This window comes from Panthera uncia, chromosome B1 (genome assembly GCF_023721935.1).
Source record: "Panthera uncia isolate 11264 chromosome B1, Puncia_PCG_1.0, whole genome shotgun sequence".
Lineage (NCBI taxonomy): Eukaryota > Metazoa > Chordata > Mammalia > Carnivora > Felidae > Panthera > Panthera uncia.
Window position 1 is genome coordinate 127631670 of NC_064811.1, and position 18646 is coordinate 127650315.

At 47.8% G+C, this 18646-nt stretch overlaps 1 protein-coding gene across 1 annotated transcript in view; it reads left to right on the forward strand.

The window, feature by feature from the left end:
- Positions 1 to 16141, forward strand: part of FHDC1 (FH2 domain containing 1) — a 42269-nt gene extending 26128 nt beyond the window's left edge. Inside the window, 6 exon segments of the mRNA XM_049632292.1 lie at positions 1034 to 1104; positions 1205 to 1312; positions 3348 to 3418; positions 5481 to 5598; positions 9385 to 9549; positions 11794 to 16141. Coding sequence (XP_049488249.1) covers positions 1034 to 1104; positions 1205 to 1312; positions 3348 to 3418; positions 5481 to 5598; positions 9385 to 9549; positions 11794 to 13815 — 2555 coding nt within the window. The 3' untranslated portion in view covers positions 13816 to 16141.
- Positions 16142 to 18646: the final 2505 nt, after the last annotated feature.

Below are 18646 nucleotides of genomic sequence, written 5' to 3' on the forward strand. Positions count from 1 at the left end.
ACAGGCAATGATCCAAATGTAAGTTTTTGTAAGTAATACCACACTTATTGGAGAATATGAACTTAAAAAAATCATAGGTGACATTTTATTTTCTATATATCGTGTAATTTTAATAAGCTTTTTTTTTAGCTTCTTAAATACATTAACAATTTTTAATACTGTTTATTTGCACAGATGTGTGTACAAAAGCCTCTGTGTTTGTTAAAGAACTAATTTAAATGGGCACTTAAGTGGCTCAGTCGGTTAAGTGTCTGACTTTGGCCCAGGTCATGATCTCATGGTTCAAGGGTTCGAGCCCTACACTGGGCTCTGTGCTGACACCTTGAAGCCCATTTCACATTCTCTGCCCCCTCTCTCTTTGCCTCTCCCCTGCTCACTTTCCCCTCTCTCTCTCTCTCTCAAATGAACATTAAAAAGATAAATAAATAAAAATAAAGAGCTAATTTAAAAACATATTACAGTGAGAAGCTCCTTTTTAACCTTTAAGCCAATCCAAATGAAATGTATAGTTTTGAATAAAATAAACAGATTCTCTGGGTGCTTGGCCCCTAAGGGTTAGTGCTTTGCAAGTTATTTACATGCCATCCCAACCTGTTTATTTTTTATCTCCTTGTAGCTCCTTGACTAAGCAGAATGTTGCGCTCTGTTTGCAGGTTCTATAAATGTAGTCTCAAAGGCTAATGGATATAAAGGGAAAAAATAAACAATTGCTGAGAAAAAGGTTATTCCTGTAACAGTATGCTGCTTTTCATAAGGCCTTTGCATTTTCCACTACTTGAAACTTTTCATTATGGAAGTATTTTGTGAAACTTAACTATCATACCTATTCGATTCCCAGGTAAACACTAGGACGTGGATTACCGGTAGCAAATGGTGCGTTAGATCTACCACAGCATGTGCTGCTTTATTTGTTTCCTCCAGTTTTTGTATGCAGTGTAGGGTCAGAGTTTGCTTCAGACTCTCCTGAACTTGGATGTGGTCGCTGTCGTGTGCATTTAAGCTGAAGGGACTGTGGTGTGTTCTTTTTTGACAGAGTTGATGCTGTGTGAGGAGCTACATTCAATATTACACTTGGTGCTGCAGGCGGGGAACATCATGAATGCAGTAAGTAAAATTCAAAAGCATTAAAATGTTGCGTTTCTCACTTTATTTGTCTGTGCAGAGGTATATGTATATATTTTTTCTTTTGATTTGTCTTCTTTAGGGAGGGTATGCTGGCAATGCAGTAGGATTTAAACTGTCTTCTTTGCTCAAATTAGCAGACACAAAAGCAAACAAGCCTGGGATGAATCTTCTGCACTTTGTTGCACAGGTATGTGGAAATGGTGACTTCAGAGAGAGAATGAGTGTGAATCGTCCCCGGGGGTGGAGAGGTTTTTCCCAGGTGTAAGGGGGCATCACACAGAAATAGGAAAGGGTGTGGTGGGTTCTAAGAAGGTTCTGTTTGCAGAAGCACTCTGCAGATTCCTGAGCTGAACTGTGCCTAGGGTTGTAGGACAGTAGCAAAGAGGAGGGGGTGGGGGAGGCAGGGGACAGTGTTGGCAAAAGCCGATTATGAAGAGTTCACATCCTAAATGCTGGGGAATTTGGATTCATGCTGTAGCGTTTTAGAGCCAGCAGAAGTTCATGCACGGCATAATGGCATGAGCAGGTTGGCTTTGTTTTTAGGAAAATAAGGCAATATGGAGAATGGGCTGCAGTGGAGAGAGAACTAGAAATAGGGCACCTCTTGGCAGAAGTTGGCTCTGATCGCTTGGCAAGAGCTGAGAATCAGAGTCCTAGCCACGTGGATGGAGAGCAGAGGCCTGGGTGTGAGACATTCCCAATGTTGGGTTGACTAGATTTGTACGTGTAGAGTGAAGGGGTCAGAGCAATGAAAAAGATCACCTCCACCGGTGTCCCTCTGTGAACTGTAGGTTAGCTCGCCTTGGCACGAGCACAGGGTTTGGTATCTTCCCCCTGTCCATCACCTCCATTTCTGACTGGGTCTTTGTGATACCGAAACAACCAATTACAAAGTGGAAAGTCAGCCAAAGACAGTTACCTCTTTGTTGTTAAATTATCTCAAATTACAAATTACATCGATTTGTTTTTCCTTCACTGGATCACCTTTGTTGTTTTGACAGCAATCACACAGATGTAGGTTTAAGCTGGGGAGGAAGCTGGGCTCGTTTCTAGTGTGAGCTTCAGAACAGGATGGAATTAGGATTTTGACTTGTCCTTTATTAGCTGTACTTCCTCAGACAAGTTACTGAAACATTAAGACCCTCAATTTCTTCATCTAATCATGGGGCTAGTGATACTGCAAAACAGGTAACCAACAGGGTTGAAGGGGATCATTCCATAAAGTGCCAGACTCGTGTTTGGCACAGAGTAAGCGCTCCGTAAATAATACACACAATTACTATGACATTCTTCAGAAGACAAAGGACATGTTGAACTCGGGGCTAATTTAAAAGTTAATTTTCAGGGCATTAAAACCAGAAAATGTCTTCCTTACCCTATGTGCCTTGAAGGTAGCCTTCTGGCAGTTCTTTTATTTATTTATTTAAAACGTTTTTGTTGTTGTTGTTGTTGTTGTTGTTTTGGTTTGGTTTGGTTTTGGTTTTGTTTTCTTGAGAGAAAAGCATGTGAGTGGGGGAAGGGGCAAAGAGAGGGAGAGAATTCCAAGCAGGCTCTGTGCTGTCAGCTCAGAGCCCAGCATGGGGCTCAGTCTCACGAACTGTAAGATCTTGACCTGGGCCAAAATGAAGAGTCAGACGCTTAACCAAATGAGCCACCCGGTGCTCCCCTGGCAGTCCTTTTAGATCCACGTATCCAGGTGCTCTCTGTAACTTGGTCCCTACCCATGTGGGGATGTTTCCGGAGTTGGTGATTGCTTCCTTCATACCTACCTTCCTTGTATCCTCTGAACAGATGAAGAATGCAAATACCTCCATGGCTTGTGCACCTTCTGATTAAAGTCATTTTGCAAACTGGTTTAACAGCTGAAGGTATCTTGGTCATATACAGGCACACTCATAGGTATGGGTGGTATTTAAGCAGAATTTATTGGATTCTCTTAGAAACAATGGGCCCTGCTAAGCTACCACCCACTTCCATTGACTTCTGCATGCACATGAATTGTATTTCACGTCAGGATCGGTTGCTCTGGGAAGTTAAATATATCTTGAGAGTAGGGGAGTTCTGGTAAATCTTGTTAAGAATATCAGAGTTCATGTTTCAGTGAATTGCTTTGAATATACCAAGCATAAAAACAAGAACTTTAAGGTTCCTTTAAGCCTTGGGAAAATTGTTTCCTTCCAGTTTTATACATACAGTGAGAGAAAATTTTGTTTTTATTCTAGGAAGCCCAAAAGAAAGATGCCATTCTTCTAAACTTTTCTGAAAAATTGCATCACGTTCAGGAGGCTGCTAGGTAAGCAAGGAAGACTGAAAGTGAATTGTAAGATTCACATTTTTTGAAGCTATTTTTTAATGAAAACTGGTGAAGATATTATAACTTTAAAAAGTTTTGTCTTGTTGAATTTTCAGACCTTCCTTTTATTTGCTTACAGAGGTGTGTGTGCATCTTTGGAAATTGGGGGTTTTGAAAACTTAATCTTTTATTTTTAAGCTAAAAACCCCATTTCAGTCTTTTCTAATGAATATCATCAGTGTAAAAACAGTATGGATTGAGAACTTCAAATCCCTCCACACCCAACAGGTAGAGCTCAAACAACACAGCCTATTACCTCGGGAGTTGGCATATATCAGTCAAACGTCCAGGGCTGTTTCCCTGTAGAATCTAACATGGTACATTGATTTTCTATTGCATTAGAAGAAGTTGGAACCATACCAAGGGTTGTGAAAGGATTGTATTTAAATTAGTCACTCAACAGAGAAAGTAGCTACCGAACATAAAGCTGTGTTTACATCACTTTAATTTGCTTCTTATCCCAGTGTAAATGAGTGTTTTAATGTAGCTATAATCTGTGTATATGTACTATGTTGAGTTCCGTGTTTTTATTTTTTATAAGTTTATTTATTTTGAGAGAGAGCACGGGAGGGGTGGAGAGAGAGGGAGAGAGGGAATCCCAGACAGGCTCCGCATTGTCATGTCAGTGCAGAGCCTGATGTGGGGCTCGAACTCATGAACTGTGAGATCACAACCTGACCCAAAATCAAGAGTCGGACCCTCAGCCAGCTGAGCCACCCAGGCTCCCCAGAGTTCCGTGTTTTTAAATTTACAGCACATATCTATGTATCCAGTGGTAAATCCAGCTTTCCCAGAAAGAAGCCCTAATTTGTACCACCTGCTGATTTCCATAGTGTAAATACTGCTACGGTGGCAGATTTCAAGCTACCCGTGTGGCCTTACTGAGGGAGGAGCTGGGAGGGGATGCCAACACCCACAGTGGCCTCTTGCAAGCTGGCTCCGGCACCCTTCGTGTTACCTGCTTGTTATCTGTGTGACTGTTTCTAGTTAGGGGAGCCATGAACCATATGCATAAATACACAAGCCGCAGCTTTTCAAGCTAAGCCCTGTCATTGGCCAGTGGCTCAGTATTATTAACTGTGAACATCTAACCACAGATTACATGTCTTTCCCAAAGGGAAATTATTGGTCCAAAGTTGTGAATAGTTCATAGTTCATGTTTATAGATTTTCAAATTATTCCCCCAAAGAATGAGCATCTTAAAAAATATAAACTGTTTCGGTTTTGAATTTCTGAAAGCAACTTGTGTGAGAATATTTTTTCCTCTGACTAGTATAGAAATGTTACTAAGAGGTGTACATAGAAATAATCATTACATTTTTGTTCTGACATTTCTGGCTAGATGGGAAAGTTCAGCTAGATGCTGTCTTAGAAAAAAACCTAGTCAGTAAAGTTTGTTTCTTTGAAATAGAAGATGAGGTATCCTGGTGAAGTACAGACAGATCATAAATGGATGCTGATGACCAGTGAAGGTGGAAAACGTGATTGCACGACGAAAAGTTAGAATTTGCGATAGAAGCAGGAAAGCATTCTAGTTTATGAATTTGCTAAGTGAATTGCACTGGGTTTTAGGTATCACCTATTCACTTTACCTGGTGACAAAAATATCACTCAGTGCACTACCAATCTTGATGTGATGTATGTAACAAAGGCCTTGTGATCAGTTCTGTCATTTCTTTGCAGAATTGTTAGCTGCATGGTTAGTTCTCTCTGAAATACCGAGTGCTTACTCTGGCTGTCTGTGGCCACATGAAGTCTGCTTAGTATCTCCTTATTGCCCTTAATGTCTACACTGCCTTGCTTTCCGTGAGTTAGAGCTTTTGCATTGGTTCCAGAGGGAAGTCTAAGTATCTGAGTCTAAGTACAGGGGTGGTAAATGTCATCGCGGTAGTTCTGCCCTTCTGTTTCTAGGTTTGACCAACGGCTAGTCTCGTTTGACGTGCCTGCGTGACACATGGCTTCCCTGTGCCAACTGCCCACTCTCTCCCCTTTCTTCTTTCAGATTATCTCTGGATAACACAGAGGCAGAACTGCGCTCGCTCTTTATCAGGACGAGATCTCTGAGGGAAAACATTCAGCGGGATGGTGAACTTTGTCAGCAGGTGGAAGATTTCCTTCAGGTTTGTGGGTGATTTGAGTCCATCTCTCGTTTCGGCTCCAGGCACCCGGCAGGGCTGGTTAAATCTGCACGCGTTTGTGGAAGCAGCGGGTTCCGGTTCATATATTTTTTCCCCAGCTCAGTAGAAGGAACTTTGTATTTCAATGCCCATTCCTTGCCGCATTGGTTTTCTGGCAGGTGTTGTTGAATGAGGTCTGCACGTAAGGTGTTTGCTTAGGGCTGGCCTCCCTTTACCCCTGCTCCCCGTCCATCATTGCCCCGCGCTGTAGCCAACTGGTATCGGCATGTGGTGCTGACCCTTGACGGCATATGCGTGGCAGTTCAGGTTTTGCTTCAAAACCGCAGCGTACGAGTTCTTGCCTCCTAATCCAACTTTTGGACAACAGAAGGGAGTTCCACGGAAATCATAGACACCTGAGAACTTGGGCTGTTGTTCCTTCACTTGTTTTTATTCAAGAAACAAGCCAGGTTTTGGCATGTTTTTATAATGAGAGCGGGAGCACACACGATAGCCGTGACTATCAACACCCCAAACACATCAGCCGCACAGGGTGTGTCGGGAGCTGCTCTGAATAACATCAACAAAAAACAGCCGAGTGGACGTGTTTGTGACAGCTCACTGTGACTCACTAATCACATAGTCTGACATACTTCTTGTATCTTCCTTATTTAAAAAAAAGGGGCAGCTTTTCATGCTTTTGGTCTCCAGGGAAGTGGTATGCTACTATCAGTATCCGTGCTTTGCGCCTTTCGAGGCGGCACATGTGCAGCACGGCCACCCTTGGTGCCGGGAACGGTGTGCTCCGAAGGTCCTGCCAACCTCAGCTTTCACTCGTTTCCTCGGAATTAAGCTACATCAAATATTGGAAGTTGCAGCTCCCATCAGCAAACACTTTGGTTCTGCTGCACGTTTATTTTTATGATTAAATATGTATTTTCTTTCAGATATAACCAAACAAATACTCTGTTTAAAGTGCACAGATTTTTCTCCACAATGCAAACACCACCATAAAATACCTAACAGGTAGGAAAGCTGGGGTACCTGGGTGACTCAGTTGGTTAAGCGTCCAACTTCGGCTCAGGTCATGATCTCACGGCTTGTGAGTTCGAGCCCCACATCGGGCTCTGTGCTGACAGCTCGGAGCCTGGAGCCTGCTTCGGATTCTGTGTCTCTCTCTCTCTCTCTGCCCCTCCCCCACTCACTCCCTCTCTCTCTCAAAAATAAACATACATTAAAAAAAAATTATGGTCTAACAGGTAGGAAAGCTCTTAGCAGTAAGCACATGCAGACAAATGAGAGAAATCCAGAAATACAGGGGGAAGGCCCATCCCACAATGAGATGAGAATCCTGGATCTCTCATTCCCTGGCTCTTACATTAAATATTAATATTTTATGCTACATAGCAGCACAGAAAGGTTTATGATGAAAAGCAGCTCTGTCTTAGCCGTGCCCCTAGGCTGCTCTTTAAAGGCAACCTTGTTTGACTCTAAATGCTTCTTTCTCGTAATCATTTTTATCTTTGTAAATAAAATGTTCTCATACAGCTATTTATTTTTCTTTTTTATATTCAATTTCTTTTTAAATGGTGGGGGGGGGCAGGTATTAATATTATAAGGTAGGGTGGGGTCAGGGCATGAAGGGAAAACGTTGGACTTTGTGCTCTTAGCCATGGGGAAACATTGAAGTTTTTTGAGCAAAGAAAAGACAAGAACACAGTCTTGCAAATCTCTGTCAGTATTTTGACCCTCTGGGCAAGAAATAACGAATACGTTGGTTTGGAACTTTAGTCTGGAGCAAACAAGTGAGACACGGAAAGTGGAGTCTCCTGGCACGGCTACTGATATCTTGTCCATTATACTTGGCCAGTGTGGCTCTGGACGGCCATTTGTGGTCCTGACTGCAAAAATTAAGTCTTGGCAAAAGACTCTGAGCCGGGTGATTTTTCACACCCATATTTGGAATGTTTCACTTTCCCAAGTCCTAAGGGTGACCGCAGTGCATGTTAAGTTTTTCCTTCCTGGTTTTCTCTCGATCCCCACAGGATCTAGTGATGAGACATGGGAGGAGGAGCTAAGCTAATCTATCCCATGTAGATAGATTCTTGTCAAGAGTCCTATTTTTCTGCTGTTGAGTTTTTCTTGGCTGGAATCCACCTTTCCCCCTGTGGAAGAATGACAGGCAAAGATTTATCTTTTCATGAATACCCTTCTCTCCATAAAGAATAATGCAGCATGAATGCGCACACTGCCTTGGGCTACTGACTCAGATGGTTACTTTCTCTGGTATCTGGTTTCCTGAATAGTTTTGGTTTCCTACTACCTCTTGAGTGTGTTTGGTGTAAGGAAAGGACTCTTATGGGGGAGAGTGTGTGGGAGCGGGTGAGAGGTGACGTGTCTCCTCAGAACTTCTCTTCCTTCTCCAAGCATGTTTCAGCAGCGATCCCACTCCATGAGGGCAGGCAGTCCATCGCTTCACATTTCCTAGGCCGGTCCTTCCACTCAAAGGAAGTGTCTCAAATAGAAGCCTTTTTAAGAACAAGATCTGTGTGATTTATAAAGTCATGTACTTCACGCATTCCTTCTTCACATAAGCCTTGTTCCCTGGTGAAAAAGAAGGTTGACTTGAGTGTGATCCCAAGTATTTTGGTCCCCATGCGGCTGAGGCTCCTCTAACCTGCTGCTTCCTCATTTCAGCTCAACATGAAATGTCCCCAACATGTCAGGGAAGTGTGCTCGTGCGCCTGATAGGTCCCCATCCTGAAAGGGCTGAGAGCTCACTGGAGGAGAGCAAACCTCTTTCGTTTCTGTTTCTTTGTTGTGTTCGGCACCTAAATCTGTAGGGGCACTGGAGACTTTGTCCTGGAAGAATGAGGAGGAGGTGAAGAAGTGAAGAGGATGGATTTGTGTAGGGCAGTAATTCCTGTCCATGGGGGCTCATCGGGGTCTCCTGCAGTTTTAATAAAATACCAGTGGCAGTTACACCTCAGACGTACTGAATCGCATGGGTGGGGTATGAGCATGCACTGTCGACACAGCATCTGAGCTGACTTGGATAAGCACCATGGTTAGGAAGTCTTGGCTGGGGCATTTGTCTAGGCACAGGGGCTTCCAGTCCTATGGGATGACATTGACGCTGATACAGGTCACTTGAGGTGAGGCTTAAACTCCTCCTCCACAGGATAACTCATCAGTACGAGTGACTTTTGGCACCCTGAAGTGAACCCTTGGCCAATATCAGACTTTTTTTTAAATGTTTATGTATTTTTGAGAGAGAGAGAGAGAAAAGGGACAGAGGATCCAAGGTGGGCTCTGTGCTGACAACAGCGAGCCCAGTGGTGGGTCTCGAACTCACAAACTATGAGATGATGACCTGAGCCAAAGTCCAACGACACTCAACCGTCTGAGCCACCCGGGCGCCCCAAGACTCACTTAGAAGGAAGAACAGATACAGAATGAGTTTTCCTTAATAAAACCAACGTTACGCCTATGTCATTTTTCAGTAGCCTTAAAGGCCACCATTTTGTCAGAGGCATTCTGTAGATTAAAGCTCTTTAGGCGCATTTGTTGCTTCCAGGCCTTTACACAGGAGTTCACCTTGCTTCCCCAGGGCTTTGTTTGGGTTGAATTATTTTCCTTTTGGCTCTGAGTGCATTGGGTTTGCAATCCACCTTCCCTTCTCGACTTGAAATTGAGCCCAGGAGCAGGGCTTCCCCGGGCACTAGACGGCGCACAGAGAGTCTCCTCACTGCTGTTGACTTGAGCGTGTGCTTGTTTGTTTTCCCGCAGTTCGCTGTGGAAAAGCTGACAGAACTGGAGCGCTGGAAGCAAGAGCTCCAGGACGAGGCCCACACCCTTATAGACTTTTTCTGTGAAGACAAAGAAACCATGAAACTGGACGAGTGCCTTCAGATCTTTAGAGATTTTTGTGTCAAATTCAACAAAGCGGTTAAGGTATGGCCGATGGCATCTCCCTGTTTTCTGAGTTGTTTGGATTTTTGTTTTTCGCTTTCCGCACCCAGCCCTCTGTCCCTGGCAGAAAGATGGGCCAACATTTCCACGCTTTCAGGGAAGTCTGGCCCAGGCAGCATTGCCACACTCTCAGTTGGGGTTACCGGGAAGTGTCTGTACCATCCTGGCCCCGAGCACCTCCCGGTCGCCGGGAGCCCAGCGTTGGCTGCCTCTGCTAAGGTGCTGCTCACACCAACACCTGCTTTGATGCCCTGAAAGCGTTATGTTAGTAAAGTTCATCTATGATGGCAGCCGTGATATTAACAAGTGTCTTTGAAGATCCTGAGTGTCTCCCTCCCCCCCCTCCCCAGGAGAGAATTTCCCCTTTGGGGGAACCCTTTGTTGCGGTGGGATGATTGGAAGGTGTTCTCTCACCTGTTTCGGGCACCACGGCTATTGCCAGGCAGTGGGCACTGCAGAAACCGTGTCCTCCTCAGCCAGAGCAGGCTTAGAAATCCTCAAGCGCTTAGGGGTCTGCTGCCGTCTGAGCAATACGGCCGCGTTTCTTGCCTTTTAGCCTCCGATTCCAGTCATCTCTGGGTTCAGTGTAGGAGCCAGAAAACTCTGGGTTCCTTGGCTTTGCAAATACAACTTCTCATCTGTCCGTTAAAGACAAAACGACATCCCTTTACTTCAAGTGGTGGTGAGGAACCAAATACTTGTGCGCGTTATCCCTCCCCCGTATTTAAATGCAGGTTTGTCCATAGCTGAATTCCTTTGCGGGACTGGTCACATTTCCCTCCAGCCCTGAGTAGGCCAGAGTGACTTGAGTCCTCAACCCCTCCTTCCTCTCTCCAGCTAAGAGAAGGAGGCTGAGCCTGTGGCCACGTTTCCTCTCCCTTGTCCAAGCAGTGAGCTCAGCAGAGGGGGGCGGTGGTGGGTGGTAGAGGCCAAATTGGCTCTTTCTGAGGCCCTCACTCCCTGTCAGAATTCTGCAGGCCCAAGAGGCCACCTGTGTGATTCTCTCCGCCCAGCTGTTCTGAGCGCCAGGACCTGGCCCCACTCCCACTGCAGGCAGCTTTGGGGGAGAGGGCCTGGGGGACCTGGGACACTGGAGAGGCTGGACCAGAGCTGCAGGAAGGGCCATGCCTCCCCAGCCAGAGCCAGAGTCTCGAGGAAACTTGGAGGGGAAGTCCACCATTTGAGGAAATTGATCTTCAAGTAAAAAGTACTACCAATAACAGGCGTGGCTTGTGAGATCCGAGGGACTTGGCACCGAGGGACTGCATGCTCCCATCCCCCAGAGACACAGGCTCCACGGAGCTGAGGTCATCCAGGGTCAGCCGGGGCACCTCCTCTGGGCCCTTGGGTCCCTGGAGGTCGAACGGAGCCAGTCCTGTCACCAGCTCATGCTCCTTAATCCCCAGAGCCAATGGCGAGAGCAGAGAGGACCGGGCTGCAACGATACAGATGTATTTAGGTGATACAAATATATTTAAAGTGCACAGCCAGGTGGTAAAATGTGCTTTAGCATATACATTTGTTCTGGTTCAGTTTTGCTGGGGTGAGGCCTGGGTACTTGGAGCTGGGTGAAGGGTAATCGAAGGATTTATAAAGCAAATCATCTTGTCTGATTGTGGAAGGGGGTGGAGCATGAGGGACCGAGCCAACATGACCTCTCTGGTGTTCTTTACTGAAGAGCATTCAGGGAACAGAGATTTGAAAGGCATCTCTTAATATCTAGCGTATACATTTATGCATCCAAAGCATTAAGTAGAATGTGCTGCTCATGTGTGTGTAGATGCAGTCAACACAGATGCCACAGGGAGGTTTGATCTCTGACTCCTTTTTTTCCTCTCCGCCATTGCTTAACTCCCCCTTCCCTGGAAGTCCTTTCCATCTTGCCCTGCTTAGAAGCCAAGTTGGGTTCCCTTGGAAATGAAGTGGCAGGCATGTGTGGAATCACAGCCTACATTTAGAGGACAGTGCCTTGACTGGAAAGCTGCAAGTTGGGCCCAGGGACGATAAGCTTAGATTGGTGGGGCCACCCCCACGCAGCTTTGGGAGAACTAGCCCTGTCCACACCCACACAGGTGCAAACACCAGTATCTCTCTTGGTGAAGCTTACGCTGGGCTCTCCTCCCTGCGTGTATATCTCACTGGAGTCTTAGGGCAGGTGGCTCTGGAGTTGCACACACGTTCCACACGTCTCATGCGTCTTGGGGCTTCTCTCCACCCCTCGTTCAGGACAACCAGGACCGGGCGGTGCAGGAGCTGAGACAGCTGCAGCGGCTGAAGGAGCGGGAGCAGAAGCGTCGCTCCTGGGCAGCTGGGGAGCTCGGGGGCTTCTGCCGGAGCAGCAGTGAGAATGATGTGGAGCTGCTGACCAAGAAGGGCACAGAGGACCTGCCCCCCTTCCTGCAGCCCAGGCCCGTCAGCCCTTCCTACCGACCTCCTAATGCCCGCCGCTCTCGCCTTTCCCTGGGCGCCTTTGCTGACCGGGAGCTGCTGACCTTCCTGGAGAGTTCCACCGGCAGCCCCGAGGAGCCCAGCAAGTTTAACAGCTTGCCCCGGAGCAGCCCCCGGCAAGCCCGGCCCACACTGGCCTGGATGGAGCCTGGGGGCCCGAGGGCCCAGGACCCCAGCCACGCACGCAGACCTCAGGCCTCACAGAGCCAGGAGGAGGCCCCTGAGCCACCCTCATCTTGGCAGAGCCAGCTCCCAGTCCCCCGACCCGAGGACCCTGCGCCCCTCTTCCCTCGAGCTCGGCGCAGTGGGGTGGGCATCCTTCAAAAGAGGAACAGCGAGCCCATGGGCCTGGCTCCCGCCCGGTCCCCTCCGCTCTCACCATTGGCTCTGGGGATTAAGGAGCATGAGCTGGTGACAGGACTGGCTCAGTTCGACCTCCAGGGACCCAAGGGCCCAGAGGAGGTGCCCCGGCTGACCCTGAATGACCTCAGCTCCGTGGAGCCCGTGTCTCTGGGGGATGGGAGCATGCAGTCCCTCGCTGTCAGCCACAGTGGCCTGCTGCCTGTGAGCTCAAGTGCCCCAGGGGGTCTCAGCCCAGCCCTGCAGGGGGATGACGGATCTGCCCCCGACCAACCTAGTGGCAAGGCTCTGGTATCTGTAGGCAGCAGCGACCCTGAGAGCAAAGACCCCGGCCCTTTGTTCTACATCTCGGATGCCACCGACTGCTCGCTGACCCTGGACTGCTCGGAGCCAGGGGAGGGGGGTGGTGGGGATGGCTCTCTGTCCTCTGGGGCTGGAGAGACAGGCAGCCAGGTCTCCTCTCACCCTCCTTCCAGCCCCCCCGGGGAGGCTTCTGCTCCCCTCTCCGGGAAGAGTGAGCCCAGCTGCAAGGACGCCCTTCCCAGGGACAGACCTGCCAAAGGGAAGGATGCGACAACACCAAAGAGAAGCTCCCTCAGAGAGGCGTCCCAGGGGACCTCCAAGGCAGTGAGTGCCAGGCGGAGCCAAGGGGCGGCGCCCAAGCCTGTGCGGACCTTGACAGCCTCCGAGAGCGAGAGCATGCGTAAAGTCGTGCCCATCTCCAGGTCGAGCCGCAGCTCGGTGGGCTGGAAGCGGCCGCCTGGGGACACCCCCAGCAGCCCAGCACAGCAGCAGTGGTCGCGCCGGAGCTCCGTGCGGGGGACCTCGGAAGTGTCACCCAGGAGGCCCTCTACAGGGGCTGTGACCGTGCCGGAGGAGCCGAGGCTGGCGAGGGGGAGCGGCAGCTCTGGCAGCGTCCGGCCTGGGAAGGAACACCCCCTGCAGCCCAGGGGCTCGTTCAAGAAGCCCAGCGCCAAGCCCCTCAGGAACGTCCCCAGACAGAAGCCCGAGGAAAATAAAATCTGCCGCTCCAACTCCGAGAGCCCCGAAGAGGAGCCCAAGGCCCCGCCGCCCCCCAGCGTGCCCCGTGTCCCGCCTCCCGTGCCGAGCTTTGCCCGGAACACAGTTGCGTCCTCATCTCGGTCCATGAGAACAGATTCTCCTCCCGTGGCCAAGGCTCCTGGCATCACTCGGACTGTTTCCCAGCGTCAGCCGAGGCCGAAGGGTAGCCCCGAGGATGCCATCCCCAAGGACAGCGGCACCCTGCGGCGGGCCAGTAGCGCCCGGGCCCCCAAAAAGTGTCCGGAGTCTGCTGGGGGTCCCAGTGCCAACACAGAGACCCCTCCAAAGGGCCGAGGGGCTGGGGAAAGGGCCTCCCTCAGACTGAAAAACTCAGATCCGACCACACTGGGGAAAACCCTCGATCCCTCACGGAAGTGATAGGTGTCTGTCCTCTCGCTGCTGGGGGCTCAGGTGGTGAGGACTGACTCCTGTGACAGTCCAGCACCGGATGTCTCTGTTCACATAAAGTCACCCCCTGGAGCCAGCCACTAACGCTCATGTCACCGAAGGTGTGGTCCGGGAGGCTGGTGGACTGCCACCCACTGTGACGCCTCCTGCTGTAAAGTCCCCAGTCTGGATGTGCACCATGACAGCTGGCACCTCACACACTCCTCCCCAAGCAGAGACCGCATGAAAAACATAGATGTCTGAGATGACATTCTTCCGTACGGAGTAAAAGAATTTTGGCCAGTTTGCCTATTCCAAACTTATTTTTGAATATTACAAAAACTGCATATTTTAGTTCCTTTTGCAGAATGAAATGCCTCCTAGGAAAAAAGACAAAACCCTTAATATGAAGACATTTTTATTTTCCTGTGTTCCCTGGCCTCAGGGTTCCACCTGCCCACACACCGTCCATTGCTGGCAACTGGACTTCTCTGCAGGCCCTGGGTGCTCTGTGATTGGCACCGTCTCCTCGAAGGCTCTCTGTGTTGCTCATCTTTCTGTGTGTGACTTCGGGTGAGGGTTTGCTTGTGAGCAGGAGGGAAAGTGAGACTGGTGCGTGGAAATCGGATGCTCCCATGTGCTCAGGACAGGCACCATGGGCAGCGCCTTCCCTGCAGACGGGGAGCCGCCCCTGGGAGAAATGCTGGATCTTCCGGAACTTAGAAGTGCCATATTTTAATGGAAAGGCATTGAGGGGCTGTTTGGCTGAGCACACCTGCCCCTTCTGTGTTTCCCCATTTGTGTATCTGTTATAAAACTGAGTGAAGGCTGCTATGACCTGGGATCGCTCTAGTTACAGGGAAAAACAAACCCTTCTGTCTCCCAGTCTTGTCCCTCCCTTCTCTCTCTGCCTGCAGCCAGCCCTTCCTTCTCTTGCAAATGCAACACAAAGCCGGGAGGGTCTGTGCGTATTATTTATGCCACTGATGATGCTTCTTAATGTCAATGTCTGTTCTTTGTGGTACAACGGTTTTTAAGTCCTGAGAAAAAAATAATTTTTTTTAAACAAAAAACAAAAAACAGAAAAAAAAACTAAAAACAAAACAAAAAAGAAAAAAAAAAAGAAACTACTTTCAGAAGAATTTATATCATCAGGAAATTTTGGGGGGAAAAAGGCTTTATTCAAAAGGGAGAAAACGTGTACTGTTTCTACTCACTGCCCATTTCACTACTTCCTTTTGAGGCTAATTAGGAAATGAAGCAATTCTGGAAACTTGTTATTTTAAAGTCATCCCCCACTCTTTTTCACTTTTGGTCATTTATTGAAACTGTAGTGACACTTTGGTGTAGATCCAACAGCGGTAGATGGATTTCAGCAAATCCACATGGTTGATGTTACAGTCTTCCTCCTGTAGAATGTTGCCTTTCATCCAAATTAATTGGAAACTGAGCTTCCCTAAGTCAGCCAGATTGAAAAGGTAAATTTTATGATTGAAGAAGTAAGGCACCTGACCGCAAAATCTCTTATAAAAATAGCCTTGAATACGTATTTCACGGGCCCCACAAAATGGTTATGGGAATCCTATAGTGTTTTTCACCATCTCAAAAAGCCTAAGAAATCATATATTTAACCGTGCAGATAACAACATTCAAGGCACAGGGCCCGTGGTTGGGTGGAAAAGGACGAAAGAGATCAAAAGTTTGTGGATAGCGATGGGGTCAGGACCTCCAGGTAGGATCCTGGGAACCAGGGTCCCAGTCCCTGCTTGGTCACTGATGCTATGTGACTTTGGCAAATCACTCCCTCTCCCTAAGCCTCTGTTTCCCAGTCTACGGAAGTCGGGGCACGGCTTCAGTGATGGCTTCTAAAGGTCCCTTAGCTCAAAGAGGGAGCTATTATTATCAACAACCAAGGACCCACCTGCCCCAGGACCAGCTTCTCCAAACCAACCCCCAGCACCTCCATAGCAGAGGCCTCAACGTCAAAGGCCTGCTTAAAATAAAGCACCTTCAGAATGTGTTGTTGCTTTGAAATCTAATAAGCTGAGTTTCTTGAGAAGTGGCATTTTACTTAGCCCTGTGGACCCTATGTGTATGCATCTGTGTGAGCAGATGATCATTCTATTACCTTTTATTGGTAGTAAGCTTTGAAAAATAATTTAAGTATCTAATGCAGAAATGTAAATAAATTTCTGTATAAATTTGTTTAAGATGAACTGAATGTATTTAAAGGCTCATTTATATGTTCTTTTATGTAACATGTAGTTTAATAAAGTTCCTGTTTATGGGAGTTGTGTTTTATCCTCAACTTGCTCTGCTGATGGGTGTGTATGTGTGGGATCCTGGGGGAAGAGTATATAATTTCCTGCACACAGAAGAGCCCCGATATAGGAGGTACAGCAGCTTTGAGATACAGCAGTCTTGTCCTCAAAAGGCTCAAGAGCCAAATTAGGCTGTTAGTGTGTGTCTTCTTGGGAGCAGAGTCTGTGTTTACCTGAAGGCCTAGAAAGCAGGCCTCGTGCCAGACCCGTGGGAATGCAAGCATTGCATCTGACACGCAGGCCGTCGATGGAATGTTCAGCACCTCATACATGCTCACATTGTTCCATGTTTTGGGCCAAGCTTTGTGTAATCTCTGTGGGGCCAGCAAGTCTGGATCTGCTCCTATGTGTCCTCATGCATTTTGGCTCAGGACACTATTGGGAAATCACAGCTCAGTTCTGCGGCTGCCTTAGGAATGAGCAGAGAGGGAGGGAAGTATGGCTTTATTTGAAATGCAGTGCTGGTGCTTATTTGAGAAGAGAGGGGAATTGTTCAGAAGGTGCACCTCATACCTCAGGGGTTCATGTCAAGTTTTAGTCCTGGCTACTCTTGCGCTTTATCTGAAACGGTTTACAGGTTGATCCCTGGGTCAGGCACTGAGAGATAGATGAGTAGATGATGTCCTTGTGAGTTGCTGTCTGCCCCCATGAACTCTGAGAGCCTGGTTCTGCTTGTTACAAGCTGGTTGGGCCACTGGACCCCTTCCTGTACCTTCAACCTATTGTACCAGGGGTTACTGACATCAAAAAAAGACTTCATTTGCACAGTGGGTCTCAAGTAGTTTTAACCCTTTTATTTTATGACTTTGAAAAGGAACCTGTGTTCCAGTCCTCCTGAAGATACATGTTGAGTTTAATGGGGCCACAGTTCCTAATTGTTCATTCAAGATTCTGCTTATTTGTGTAGAATAGTTTGGTGGAACTATTAATTCATCCCTGCAAGGTGAACAAATTCACCAACTTCTGCCTCTAAGGGTGCAATAGCCTACCTGCTCCCATCTGGCAATGATGTAAGCTTTACGCCCAACGTGGGACTCAAACTTGCAACCTCGAGATCAAGAGTCACATGCTCTACTGACTGAGCCATCTAGACAGCCCTCAATTCTTATACTTTTGATTCATGCTCCAGTCCTGCCCCCCAACAACAAAAAAAAGCAGTTTTTTGTTTGGCTGGTTGGGTTTTTTGGTATGTGTCCTCAAACACAAATAAGCATCAATGTATAAACCAAATTAGAATAAGGAACATTGCATCTCGCAACTCATTAAGTGCTCTCGAAAATTATTTGGGCCATGGGGCACATGGCTGACTCAGTCGGTCGAGTGTCTGACTCTTTTTATGTTTTTATGTTTATTTATTTCTGAGAGAGAGAGAGAAACACAGGTGGGGAGCAAAGAGAGAGGGAGAGAGAGAATCTGAAGTAGGCTCTGCTGACAGCAGAGAACCGGATGCGGGGTGCGAACTCACGAACCATGAGATTATGACCTAAGCCAAAATCAGAAGCTTAATCCACTGAGCCATCCAGGCACCCACATCTGACTCTCGATTTTGGCTCAGGTCATGACCTCAAGGTTCATAGGGTCGAGCCCCTCATCAGACTCTGTGCTGACAGAGTCTGCTTGGGATTCTTTCTCTCCCTTTCTGTCCCTGTCCCACCCCTGCTCACTCTCTGTCTCTCTCTCTGTCTAAAAATATAAAATAAAATAGGGAATTTCTTAAAAAAAATTTATTTGGGCCATGAACACACAAAAACACGGAGGACGGTGGGTCAGCAGAGTCACTTTCTACTCAGCGTCTATGGAGTAACCATGCATAGCTTGGACTGCATCTGTGGCAGGGTTGAAGATAACCCAGAGCAGGCTCTACCTGGGAATTTTTTCATCTGCAAATATCTTCCAGTAAAGTGTCCTAGGGCTCATTGAATCACCTCGGTGAAGACAAAAGTAACATTCTTGTAGGTGAAGAAAATGGCTTTTCTGTCTTCCAGGCCACAGCTCTGCAGTGAAGCTTTTGGCTTCCTGGTTGGTAGGTAGGACCCCACTACAGGAGAGGTCAAAGCCATGGACAGCACTCAAAGTCCAGTCATTCATTGGCCCTTGACCCAGGGCCCACCAGGAGCCTGGCACAGCCTGACCATCGGCCTGTGGGACAAAGGTGCCTGGTCCTTCAAAGAAGATCTGCTTGAGGTCCCTATTGATGCATTCATGCCAGGCCTTTGGAATCACGCCTGGAGTTTGCCCCCAGCCTCCCTGGAAACATTCAAGGGCTGAGTCATAGGCCAATGATGTTTCCCGCGTCTGCTTGCAATTAGAAGATGAAGAGTTGAGAATGCACTTTCCCAGAGCAGCTGTGTCATGCGTTATAGGCAGGTTTCTAGGCCAGCCCATGAAAAACCTATTGAACTCGTCCATGGGTGGACCAGGGCATCGACATCTCTATACAGGAGACCTCACTTGTCGCAGAGTTCCTACAGGAAAATGCCAGGGTGCCAGAAACATCCCTC